Source organism: Monodelphis domestica, chromosome 7, assembly GCF_027887165.1.
Source record: "Monodelphis domestica isolate mMonDom1 chromosome 7, mMonDom1.pri, whole genome shotgun sequence".
NCBI lineage: Eukaryota > Metazoa > Chordata > Mammalia > Didelphimorphia > Didelphidae > Monodelphis > Monodelphis domestica.
Genome location: NC_077233.1, coordinates 255,146 through 267,443, shown reverse-complemented (window position 1 = coordinate 267,443; position 12,298 = coordinate 255,146). Strand labels below are relative to the sequence as shown.

At 64.2% G+C, this 12,298-nt stretch overlaps 1 protein-coding gene across 3 annotated transcripts in view; it reads left to right on the top strand.

Annotated features, from left to right (window-relative positions):
* Positions 1 to 812: 812 nt before the first annotated feature.
* Positions 813 to 12,298, top strand: part of VPS50 (VPS50 subunit of EARP/GARPII complex) — a 67,419-nt gene continuing 55,933 nt past the window's right edge. The window contains exons 1-9 of one of the 3 annotated variants that reach the window (XM_056803991.1): positions 813 to 1,076; positions 1,373 to 1,441; positions 6,752 to 6,874; positions 8,750 to 8,821; positions 9,428 to 9,481; positions 10,063 to 10,133; positions 10,598 to 10,715; positions 10,797 to 10,832; positions 11,228 to 11,310. In XM_056803991.1, coding sequence (XP_056659969.1) covers positions 1,044 to 1,076; positions 1,373 to 1,441; positions 6,752 to 6,874; positions 8,750 to 8,821; positions 9,428 to 9,481; positions 10,063 to 10,133; positions 10,598 to 10,715; positions 10,797 to 10,832; positions 11,228 to 11,310 — 659 coding nt within the window. In that variant the 5' untranslated portion in view covers positions 813 to 1,043. Of the gene's footprint in view, positions 1,077 to 1,372; positions 1,442 to 6,751; positions 6,875 to 7,104; positions 7,616 to 8,749; positions 8,822 to 9,427; positions 9,482 to 10,062; positions 10,134 to 10,597; positions 10,716 to 10,796; positions 10,833 to 11,227; positions 11,311 to 12,298 lie in introns of those variants that run through there. The other 2 variants (XM_056803992.1, XM_056803993.1) reach the window with 2 other exon arrangements.

The following is a 12,298-nucleotide window of genomic DNA, read 5'->3' as shown; positions in this document are numbered from 1 at the left end:
GATAGATGGGGGTGGGGAGTCTATCTAGGTAGATTTGGGGGGGCTCTGGGGACCCTCGGAGATAGATGGGTTTGGCAGGTATGGAGGTGGGGGCTCCCAGGTGGGTGAGGGTAGAACCCCTTTGGATGTATACAAGGAGTGTGTGTGTGGGGTGGGGGTGGGATGGAGTCTCCCTTGGTAGATGGGAATTTGGGACTAGCCTGGACCAGCCTTGGCCTTTGGCCCTCAGAAATCCCCCTAAACACCCAGGCGGTTCTGCAACCCTATCTCTAAACTGAGATGGTTGGTGGTAGCATTCAGGCTTGGAACCCCGGGGTCCTGGGTTCGAATTCTAGCACAAAGGCTGCCAGGGCCACCCCCTCCCCTCAGCCCTTTCTTCCTCTGGGCAAAGATGTGGCTGGCGCACAGCTCCAATGTTCAGGTGAAGAGACCCTGACTCAACCTCCTCCTCCTCGCCAAGTTCAAGTCCAGGGTCACTGGGGAGACTCTAGGAGGGCGGGGCCCGTCCAACCCTCAGGCCACACCCACCCATCCAAGGCCCGCAGGCCTCGCCCAATGTAGGCCACGCTAAGCGTGTCAGCCCCGCCCACGCCCAACCTTTTAGCCACGCCCCGTCCCTATCCCAGCCACTCTTCGAACTTCTCTGACCTTAGGCCTCGCCCCCACTGCAATCCTCGCCAATCTCCGGGCTCGCTTCTTTCTTGGCCCCGCTTTCTCCGACTTCGGCTCTCTGCGCAGCCGCGCGTCACTCGCTCCGCCTCTGACTCCTCCCTTCCCTTATCAAGCGTGATGCTTTTCGGGACTTGTAGTTCAGATTTGGGTTCATTGTGAAGCGGAGCTTGGACGAGAACTATGCGTCCCGGCACACCCTGCGCCTCCGCCGCCGGTCACGTGAGTGTCCACCATGGCTTCCTGGTGAGCTCCAGCGGAGGCTGCCGCGGGGCCTGACCTAGGACCCCCGAATTGCCCCCATTCCTCTGGGGTCGAGAAGTTCCGCCGCGCTGCCGCTCATTTCCCCCCCTCCGCTCAGCCTCGTTCCCACCATGCAGAAGATCAAGTCGCTCATGGCCCGTCAGGTGAGGGCCCGCTGTCCCAGGGGGAGGGCCTGTGGTGGGTAAAGATGCGGAGGCCTGGCACCCGGAGGAAGCCTCTGGAGCCCCGACCTAGGTTGCTGGACCCCTCGGGCTCTGGGTCCTTCTCATGAACGCGCGACAAGCCTGTCGTGGGGAAAGCCCTGATCCGCCTCAGTTTCTCCGTCTGTAAAAAGGCGTCCACCAGCACCCCCGCGAGGACCTCGATATGCACGCAGCGCCTAATTGATGCCAGTCCCCTTTCCCCAGGCGTCCCTGGTCAACAAGCTTCTCTGTTGCAGGGTCTCAAGAGCCCCCAGGACAGCCTCAGCGACCTGAGCCCCATCGAGAATCTCCGGCTGCCAGGCAAGGTACGTGGCAGGGCCTGCTGTCAGATGCACCGGTCTCAGGCATGCCCTATGCGGGTGCTCTGGGCCCAGCCCCGGTGCTTGTGCTCAGCCCCGGTGCCCCTCTCTTATGCTCCTTCCTGGGCACTCTAGGCCCCTGCCCTGGTGCTTGTGCCTGTCTCCTGCCCATCTGCCAAGGAACCATGCCAGAGAGGGGCACTCCCGCCCCTGCTGCAGATCACAACTCCTTCCCCAGCACGCCAGGTCCCCGCGCCGGCCCTGGCACGGTGCCCATGTCATGCCCATGTCATGCCTGCCAACCTCACGGTGGCCTCCCAGCTGCTCTCAGAATAAGAGCCCTTAATGCCCCTATTTGACAGTGGAAGAGACGGAGGCAGACAGAGGGCAAATGATTTACCCAGGGTCTTCCCTCCAGCGGGAGGCTGGCAGTGCCCCCGGCGGCCAGTCCCCCCTGGCAGTCCCAGCCTTCTTCCTCGAGGGGGCCTGGCTGCCATCTTGGTGCAGAGGGAGCCCCCCCCCCCCCCCCCCGGTGAGGCAGGCTCAAGCTGGTCTGCCCTCTGGGAGCTTCTTCACTGGGCCGTTGCTTCCAGACTGGCATGTGGGCCACTGGGGAACCGAACTGCCCTCCTAGCCGGGAGACCCTGGACGAGTCATTTCACTGTGTTGGTCTCCACGTCCTCCTCGGTCAGTGGAGTTGGAGCAGGACAGGGTGACCCCTCTAGGACCTCTGCGTGAGCAGCCGGCAAGGCCCGAGGGTCCTCCGTGACCCGGCCCCAGGCCCGCCTCAGGGCTCCTTCCTTTGAGAAACTCCCTGGTGGGCCCTGGAGATGGCGGCAGCCGCGCCGCCAGGCCCGAGGCCAGCCGGAAGAGGCCGTGGAGGCCCGAGAACACGGCTGGGTGGGAGAGAGGAGCCCCCCCCCCCCAGGGAGACATCTGGGCGGAGAGGACGGGAGGCCGAGGCGGCGGATGGGTGCCCCGAGGGAGGGCTGAGCAGTGACCTGGCACGCCCCAGCTGTTCCGAGGGTCAGACCTTGGGGGGGTCCAGTGGACGTGAGCCCCCCCTTGTCCTGCGTCTCAGTGGAGGTGTCTGCGCCTGGTTTGGCCTGTGCCGCCTTCGCCTCCGCTTTCAACCCACGTTTCTGCCTCAGGAATGGCTCTGAGACGCAAGGGCAAGGGCTAGGCGGATGAGGCCAGACTCGAACCCGAGACTCCATTGTGCCGCCTGGCTGCCCCGTCTCTGTTTCTTTGTCCATCGAGGCTCGGCCTCCTCGGGCCTCGGGCTGCCTTTGGCTTTGCCCAGGAAGCTGGGCCTGGAGGCCGGAGAAGCAGAGCCGGCGCTTTGGCCCTCAGACCCCGGATTCAGGACTCTGTCCGCCAAAGCCTGCCCTGGTGTGGGTGTGAGACGTCGGGCCGGCCGCTTTGTTCCTGGGCCTCCGGCCCTCCGCGCTCGCTTTGCTGGCCTAGACGGCCTTGAGAGCCTCGAGGAGCCCCTTTTCTGCGCCTCATGGCAAGGAGGAGGGGCTGCCGCACCCCCCGTTCCCCTGGGGCAGTGCTGCCCGGGCGTCCTCCTCCATCAGCCCCGGGGCCCTCTCCGGAGGTCTTTGGGCCAGGCCGGGGGTGTTGGGGGGAGCCTCCCCTGGTCTCGGGCCAAGGTCGTGGGACGCGGCTCTGCCGTCGGGACCACGTTCGACCCAACGTCTGGGGTTCTCTCGCAGCCCATCCCCCTCTTTGCCCCTCTGCCCGGCCTCTGGCCTCCACTTCTTTCCCTGCTCTGGCTTCGGGGCATTCTGGGCCGTCCAGCAGCAGGACACGAGAAGCCAGGTGGATGGTGGGCCCGAGCCTGGCCGGGGCAGAGGGGCAACGGCCCAGAAACGACCCAAGGCCCTCTCCTTCCCCCGGGGAGCAATCGGGGCCCGCTCGGGGGGCTCCAAGTCAATCCAAGAAGGTTGTGGGGGGGGGGAGACCCTGGACAGCTTGGACAAAGGCTCGGGACAAGCGGGGGGCGGATTGGACCCTTGAGACCCGAGAGAGCACGGGAGGCTCTGCTCCTCCAGCCTGGGCCTTGCTGATGGAGCACTGGCCACCCTGGGCGCACCTGCCGTTAGAGGCGGCCCTGGCCCTCGGCTAGAGGCCGAGCCTGCGATTGTTGGCAGGACGAGGCGCCAAGCCAGGTGGTGGCTGAGGGAGCGAAGAGAAGGTGGGAGCAGAGCCGGCCGCGGCTGTCCGAGGGCTGCCCTGGACTCACAGACAGACCAGGAAGAGGGCAGCTTTGGGGGCAAGAGAAGGAATTCCGTGCCGGGCATTTCGAGTCAGAAATGGCACCCGTTGGTGCTGCTGGAAATGAGAGCACTGGGGGCACCCACAGGGAGGAGGGTGACCCCAGAGGAGCCAGAGAAGGGTGGAGGGAGGGGCGGGAGTGAAGTCCAAGAGCTCAGAAAAAGGCAGGTAAGCAGATGGGAAGAGACAAGAGGGACGTTCCAGGCCCTTTACAGCAACCGAACAGGAGGGTGGAAGGGATTTTGGCCCAGCTCTTCTTTCTTTTCTGCTGCTTAGAGGGGTCCACATCTCGTAGGTCAGCACTTTCTCCCTTCCGTGAGTTTTGTCTAGACGCCTTTAAAGTTGCACTTTTTCATCAGCTCTCTCTTGTTCTTTTTTGCCTGCCTTTTCCTGAGTTTTAAGATTTTACACTCAGATTCCCTCCCTCCCCCCCTCCCTCCCTCCCTCCCCCCTCCCTCCCTCCCCCCTCCCTCCCTCCCTCCCTCCCTCCCTTCCTTCCTTCCTTCCTTCCCTCCTTCCCCCCTTCCTTCCTTCCTTCCCTCCTTCCCCCCTCCCTCCCTCCCTCCCCCCTCCCTCCCTCCCCCCCTCCCTCCCTCCCCCCCTCCCTCCCTCCCTCCCTCCCTCCCTCCCTTCCTTCCTTCCCTCCTTCCCTCCTTCCCTCCTTCCCTCCTTCCCCCCTTCCCCCCTTCCTTCCTTCCTTCCTTCCTTCCTTCCTTCCTTCCTTCCTTCCTTCCTTCCTTCCTTCCTTCCTTCCTTCCTTCCTTCCTTCCTTCCTTCCTTCCTTCCTTCCTTCCTTCCCTCCCTCCCTCCCTCCCTCCCTCCCTCCCTCCCTCCCTCCCTCCCTCCTTCCTTCCTTCCTTCCTTCTCTCCCTCCTTCCTTCCTTCCTCCCTCCCTCCCTCCCTCCCTCCCTCCCTCCACCTGGGTCTCTCCTGTTCCTTCCCTTCCCCCTCACCCCCTTCCTTTGCCTTCTTCCTTCCCCTCCAGCAGGCAGGGCCCGGAGCCCTGAGCGCCAGCTCAGACGGTGCTGCAGGGAGCCCCGGGTACGGGGGAGTTGATGAGGGGGTTCAGGGCTAAGCCCGGTGCCTGAAGAGCTTGAAGTGGCGGGACGAGATGTGGGGTGGCCGCGCGGCCAGGGGTCGGGGTCGTCTGAGCCTCACACTGGACGCAGGCGGCTGGGCCGGGGCCTTCGTGTGTGGCAGCGCGCCGTGGGGCCGAGGCCATCCAGGAGGCCGTCTCCACCTGTTGGCCCTTCGGCGGTCCGGGCTGAGGGGCAGCCGGGTGGCTCCGTGGGCGGAGCGTCAGGCCCGGAGGCGGGAGGAGCCGGGCTCGAGAGCCTGGGTGGGTCGCCCGGCCCTGCCCGTCGCCATTCGGGGACTCGCCCGGTGCTTTCTGCTTGTGGAGGCCGCCGGGCAGTCCGGAATCCGCAGCCTTCCCGACCTCCTGAGGGATGGAGCCGCCTCGCAGCTGCGCCTTCACCTGCCGGCCTTCCATGAGACGTCGCCGCAGCCAGGCTGGCCGTGGGGGACGGAGATCCTGCCCAGCGGGTCGGGGGTGAAGGGGCAGATTCTGTTCCTGCCCTTCTCCAGGCCGCTAGACGGCACTGCAGGCCCAGGGACCGGGGCTCTGGAGCCACGGGCGGCCTCTGCTGCGTCCTCGGCCCGATGCCGGGCAGCCCCTCCCGCCTTACCCCCTCCCGGAGTGGACTGAAGGACGCGTGTGCGAGGAGCTCCCTGCCATGCGGGTTGGCAGGGTATCCTTGGGCTACAGATGGCTTATCCCCGTTTTAGAGATGGGCACACTGAGGCCTTGCCATGGCCACACAGCTCGCAAGCGCCAGAGCCGTAATCAGAGCCTGCCTCCCAGCCTCTGCCTCAGCAGCCCCCTTTCCCAGCCCCTCCCTGGTAGCTGCTTCCTCCAGTGCAAGAGTGCCAGGCCCGGCGTCAGGAAGACCCGAATTCAAGTGTGACTAAAGACCCTGAGTAGCTGTGTGGCCCTGGGCAAGTCACTGCCCCCTTTGCCTCCATTTGCTCATCTGGCCAATGGGCTGTAGAAGGACATGGCAAACCCTTTCAGGATCTTTTCCAGGAAAACCCCAGAGGAGGTCCCAGAGTCCGCTGCGCCCGAGACGACGGGCTACCAGTTCCCTCTTTGTTATCAATGGGCCGTGCCGCCTTTTATCATTGCTCCATCTTGCCAAAGCTCGGCCACAGGGCCACCTCTGCCTCTTGTTTAAAGACAAAAGAACAGGGGGTGGCCCGGTGCAGGGTTCGAATTCAGCCTCAGACCCTTTGCCTGTTCCGTGAGCCAGGCCTCGGTCCTAAGGGGTCGCCCAGGGGGGGGCGGGGATGGCGCGCGGGGGAGGGCCGCCGAGGCCAGGCTCACGGCCCCCAGCTCCTATTTCCCGGAGAAAGGGATGCGGGAAGCTTAGGCCTGCTTTCCGGCCTTACTGCGATGACTTCCCCGAGGTTTCCTGTGGGGTCAGGACGCGTGCGCCCCGGAACCACCTCGCCGAGCCCCCCAGACTTCGGGAAGAATTGGGTGACGGCTCTGCCTTCACTGGGGCCTCTGCTCATTCCTGGGCGCTACCCAACAGGGAAACGGGGCTCCTGCCGGCCCCCGGAGGGGGTGCTGTGAGGGGCGCCCCGGGCTCCCCGCCCGCGGCTGCCGGGACGTCTGAGGGTCGGGCCTGCGTGCGGACCGCCAGGGCCCTGGTCAGGCGCAGACTGCGGGGCCGAAGGCTCCCCCGCGGGGGCTCCCTCCCTGCCTCCGTGCAGAAGGCTCTGCTGCCTCCCCGCCCTCGCCGGGGGCCACCGTGCCGGAAAGGGAGTGAGAGCCTGGACGGGGGCCCCCTTGGACATCCTCGCCCGAAGGGGAGCCCGGCGGCAGCGCTCCAGGCCAGAGCCTGCCGCGCTGGGGGTGCCCCGGACCGCAGCCTCCCGGGAGCTTCCCTCTGCTGGGAGAAGAGCCCACGTGGGCAGGCCGGGGCTGGCCGTGCGGGTGTGCGTGGGGTCACCCGGCCTTGTGCTTCTTTGAAGGAGGAGGCGCGGGAGTGTCGGGAGCCGCCCAGCGACCCCCACGCCCAGCAGGAGATCATCGACAGCATCGAGGACGTCTATTTCTCCACGGACTCCTTCGACATTGTCAAGTATGAGATGGAGGTAAGGGCGGGACGTGGCACCCCCCAGGGACGGGGGGGCCTGCGGTGGGCCCGGGGCGGCCTCCCGGGCAGCGCCAGAGTCCGAGCTTTCTACACGGCAGCACGGCCCGTGGCCAGGGACCTGGCTCCACCCACTCAGTCCAGAGAGAAGCTGGAGCGAGCCCCAGTTCTCCCGCCTGGGAGGGGCCCGAGAGAGGCCGCCTCTGGGTGGAGCTGAAGGAGGGGAGAGCCTTCTCGGTGTCCCACGGAGATGGGACAGGAAATGGGCCAGGACGGCCGCGTGGCAGGGTGTGGGGAGCCTGGGATACCAGCTAGAGCACGTGGTGGTGGTCCTGGAGGCCACGGCCGGCCCTGACTAGTGGCTGGAATGGAGAGATGGGAGGCCGGCCGGCTGGCCAGCCCCAGGACTCCCGGAAGCGAGCTAGTGGAGAGATGCTGCAGAGGTGAAATCTACTAGAGCTGCTGGGAGGGAGCCGGGGGAGGGGCCTGGAAGAGAAATTGACCCCGGATGTTCTCGAGCAGAAACTGACCAGAGATGCTGCAGCGAGAAATCGAGCTGGGCTTGTGGGCACGTGGGGCCTCTGGGGCCTCGGGACAGGGCACGGTCAGGCAGGAGGCCCCGTCCGAGGGGCGGAGACATGACTGTTCTCCCAGATTCTTTCTGGAAGTTTGGCAGTGACTGGGAAGAGGTGGCTGGGACGGCAGCAGCGGGGTGCCACAAAGCGCCGGGCCTGGAGTCGGGGTGAGCTGAGTTCAAATGTGGCCTCAGGGACTTGGCAGAAGGGTCATCCTCTGGCTGTCCCGGTTTTGCTATCTGTGCGGTGGAGATGATAGAAGCACCCGCCTCCCAGGGGTGCTCCGAGTGTGAAAGATCACACTTCTAACGCCTTAAAGCAGGGCCCGGCTCTGAGGGCGGGCAGTGCTGGTGATGACGGTGAGGATGGGCCAAGGTCACGGGCCCCAGTAGATTGGGAGAAATGAGGCTGAGCACGAGAGGGCTGAGCTGCCGAGGGCCCGGGCCAGGGCATGGGCAGAATGGGTACCAGTCGGGCAGTTAGTACTGGACTGGGGTGACCGTCGCCTCCAACCTTCATAGCACCACGACCCCGGGTGAGTCCACCTCCCCGTGCCTCAGTGTCCTTATTTGTAAACCAAAGAGGCCCCGCCAGCTCTAAATCTGGGACCCTGAGAATGTAACCGAACCCCCTCAGAGGTGTCCTGACATTGCCTCCAGCCGCCCTCCCGTCCCCATTGCCCAGACGAGTCCCAGAGGGAAGCAGGGATGTGTGACCTCCCCAGGGGGAAGTCCAGAGGACCAGGGGGCGTGGCCTCACCCGGGAGCCAAGAGGGAGTGGGCTGTGAGGAGCTGGCGAGGAGGCGGGCACCCCCCGGGAGTCTAGCCTGAGTGTGGTGCCCAGTGTAAAGATTAAAATTTAGGGGAGACTGAGGCAGGTAGAAATTAGTTTCTCTCTGCAAGGAGTATTATATTTTTAGAGGTTTATTGAAGATTAAGGAAAATACAGGATAAGGAAAACGTGCCTAGGCCAGGGAGGCCTAGACAGGACCTCACCTACGTTATGGAAAGAGCCAAGTCTGCCCCAAAACAGAAGTCCAAAAGAGAGACCCCCACCTATGGGGAAGACCCTTTAAATAAAATTTTGTTCTTGTCCCAGGTGAGAATTCAGTGAGATTAGAGGGCATTCTGGGAGCTAGCAAGGACTCCTGGGGAATCGAGTCCAGAGTTCAAATCTCAATTTTACACCAGAGTGGTCAGTGGCTGGGCCCGACCCTGCGGGGGGGGGTGCAGCCTGTTGGGCTGGCCTTGGGCAAGCTTCACCAGTGAAACGCCTCAGCCTTTGGGTGCTTTTGCCCACAGAAGCTCCCGCCTGTCCTCAATCTGCAAGAGTTGGAGGAATATCGAGACAAACTGAAGGAGCAGCAGGCCGCCGTAAGTAGACAAGGGCGGGAGCAGCGTTTCTCTGGGGGGAGCCCCTGGCTTTGAGGCAGAACCCCCTGTGACCTCAGGGAGCAAGAGGAAGATCCTCGGGGTTGAGAGCGGGGAGAGGCTCCCTCATCTGCCCCTGGGCCCCAGGGGGCCTTCGTCCAGCCCTAGCCTGGGGTCTCGCTGGAAGCTGCTGGTCACTGACCAGGGCCTGGGGAGGACTTTCTGGCCTCCTGTGCCCAGGAACCATCTTGGCCAGAGTTGGGCTCTCCAGTGACTGCCCCATATGGCTCCAGAGGCTAGTCCAGGCTTTGTCCTTGATTGCTGTGTGAGCAAAGCCAAGCCCTTCAACCCTCGCTGTCTCAATTTTCTCTTCTGTAACGTGGAAGGGCTGAGCTCCAGGATTCCCCAGGCCTCTGATTCTACAGATGGGGAAACTGAGGACAAGGGCATTGCAATGAGGTGTTAGGGCAGAACTGGACCTTCAGAGTGGTAGGGGGCTCAAGGTGGGTGTGGCGGGGGGGTGCAAAAGAAATCACCTGACTTATATGGAGCACCCAGGGAGTTCTGTCCTTGGTGCTGACTCCTGGGGTCTTGCCTTTGCTCCTGGAGGTCTCTAAGAAAGTTGCAGATTTGATCCTGGAAAAGCAGCCTGCCTACGTCAAGGTAGGAGCTCCTGGTCCAGCCTCAGGGGGCAGAGAGCCTGGGGGCTGGGGGGGCGGTCCGAGGGCCCCACTTCAACCTGTCTCAGAGGGTTGGTGCCAGGGAGCCACCTCACTGCTGGGGCGTTTGTCGGGTCTCTGCGCCTCCGTAAGTACCTGGGCCTGTGGCGTCTGCCTCTGAGAAGCAAACCCACCCTGAGGTTATTCGCCCAGCTGTTCTGACCCTAAAGCTGGAGGGCCAGGACCCTTTGCTGCCCAGGCCTGGGTAGGCTGCTGGCTGGGGAGGGGAAGTGGGATTGGGCTGGATGTTTCTACCCACCAGGGAGCTCGATGAGGGTGGGCCTTAAGTTGGACATGGCGGGGGCTGCCCGCTTTCCCCAACAGTGGGGTCTTCGCTCGCTTGCCTGGAGTGGCCTCCACCATTAGGAACGCAAGTCCTGGGCCTCGCTGGGACATTAGCGGGCCTCTGGGCAAGCTGCTGTCTTTGAGGTTGCAGCGTCGGTGTCCTGTGGTCCTCGGCGGCCCGTAGTTGGCCAGGAGGAGCGGGAGGCAAACAGCCTCGACCCCATTTGTGCCTCCCCGTAGGAGCTGGAGAGAGTGACCTCCCTGCAGACGGGCCTTCAGTTGGCCACTGTCATTTGTACCAACGGAAGAAGGTATGCCTGCGCTCCTCCTGCCACTTGGGAAAGCGTAACTAGGGCACACGAAGCTCAAGCCGCCCTGTTGTGGGACAGACCCTCGTGGTCTGAAGGCCCTAAATAGAGGCCGCTTTTACGGGAAAGGCGTGGGAGCTGGCCTCCTCCTCGGCCCTCCCAGACCGTCCTCCACACAGAGGCCCGAGTAGGCTTCCTCAGGGGCTCCTCACGGTCCTTGGGAAGCAGCACCTGAGCCTAACCCCAGGCCAGTCTTGGCCTCCTCCCCGGCTTCCACTCCTCGGCTGGCCCTCCTGGGCCACGTCGCGCTCGGTCTCTGTCTGGGCAGCCTGTCAGCTCCTCGACAGCAGCCGTGGCCTCCCCAAAGGGGCCTAATCCGCGTCGCGCGCTTCTTGGTGTCGATGCAGTCCTGCGCAGGCTGCACAGCCCGGAGGCTCTCCGCTCACCGCGCTTCTGCCTCCCGGCAGGCACCTGAACGTCGCAAAGGAGGGCTTTACTCAGGCCAGCTTGGGCCTTCTGGCGAACCAGAGGAAGCGCCAGCTGCTCGTCGGCTTGCTGAAGTCCTTGCGGACCATAAAGACGCTGGTGGGTCTGGGGGCTCGGGACGCTGCCGGGGCGCTCGCGGCTGCTCTTCGGCCAGTCTCACGGCTCCGTTTCTTTTTCCAGCAAAGAACGGACGTGCGCTTGAGTGAGATGCTGGAGGTGGGTGAGCGGGACGGCCCTGAGGAGACTCGGGGTTGGCCAGGCCCGGCCTGAAGTGATCCCGTGATAGCGCCCTCCCCTCATGCATGTGTGGATTGAGCCCAGGAGGGCGTGGGGGGTCCCTCCCTCGGGGGCCTTCTCTCTGCTGGGGACACTGAGCTGCCTCCTGAGCCCCAAATTGGCCCAGCCACAGCCCCCTGCAGCCCCTCCACCCACCCCCGTTCCCCGCTCGGCTCCCTCCTCCTTCCCAGCACTCCCTTCTCTCCCCCCGGAGACGAGCCCCCAGCTAGGCGACGCGTGTCCCCCGCCATCCCTGGCGCGCCCCTGGGCCCCGTGACCTCTCTGGTCGTGCCTCCCCAAACCGATGCTGCGGCTCAGGCGAGTGTCTCCCCAAGGAAGAAGATTATCCCGGCGCCATCCAGCTGTGCCTGGAGTGCCAGCAGGCCGCCAGCACGTTCCGACACTACAGCTGTATCAGGTACGCGGGCCCAGTTTGTCCCCATTCCCTGGTCGTGGGGAGTCCATGAGCCCAGAGCATGCTGGGAAGAGCAGGCAGCTTCTGCCACGATCGGAGGCAGGAAGCCAGGGTGAGAGGGCAGCCGTCCCCGTCTCTCTCGCCCAGAACTAGGAGGGACTCCACCGTCATTGGACAGGCAAGGAAACCAGCATGCGCAGGGTGGCCTCCCGGCTAGGAGGAGCAAGTGGCGGAATTGGAGTCCTGGTCCCGGGACTCCATCGTGCAGGCTCTGTCTGCCGTGTCTGGACGCCCTCCTCAAGGCCGGCTGTCTCCGACTGCTTAGTGTCTTCCTGGAAGAACGCAGTTGTCCCGAGGGACGGGGCAGGTTTCCATTCCCTCCGTGTCCTGATTAGAATGAATGAGGTTCTGAGGTTCTGGGCTCCGACCCATCGTGGACTCTGAAATGGGGCAGTGCCTTTTCCCTCTCCACTCCCAGCTCCAGGGGCTGCTGGCTGAGCGGGCCCCGAACCCGAAGCATCGTCCCAAGGGCCGCCTTTCCCCTCCCCAAGGTGCTGCTGGCCTTGGACGTCGCTTATCCCAGTGGTTTTCTCGTGCTCTCAGCTTTGATGGCCCAGAGACTTGGCTGGGTATCGTTGCTGCCTTCATAAGGGATGCCGGCGTGTCAGAACCTGTGGAACGGATTTCCCAAGATCCTCTGGGGGCTGTGGGAAGCGCCAGTGTCCCGCGTCCTGCCGGAGGGACGTGCTCGTCTCGAGCATCATCTCGGGCCTAGACCGGACTCCAGAAGGCGTCTGTGAAGCGGCGGATTGGGACGAGCTCTGCATCCGGCCCAGCCACTAGCGCGCGGTTCTTGGGCCCTCGGCCACGTGCTCGTGTTACAAAGAGGCCAAGGTCTGCCGCGGCTCTCCGGGAGCTCCCAACCTACTGGAAGAGGAAGGCTGTATAGGAGAGAAGGCACAGAGGGAGCCAACGGAATGAAGAGAGGCGG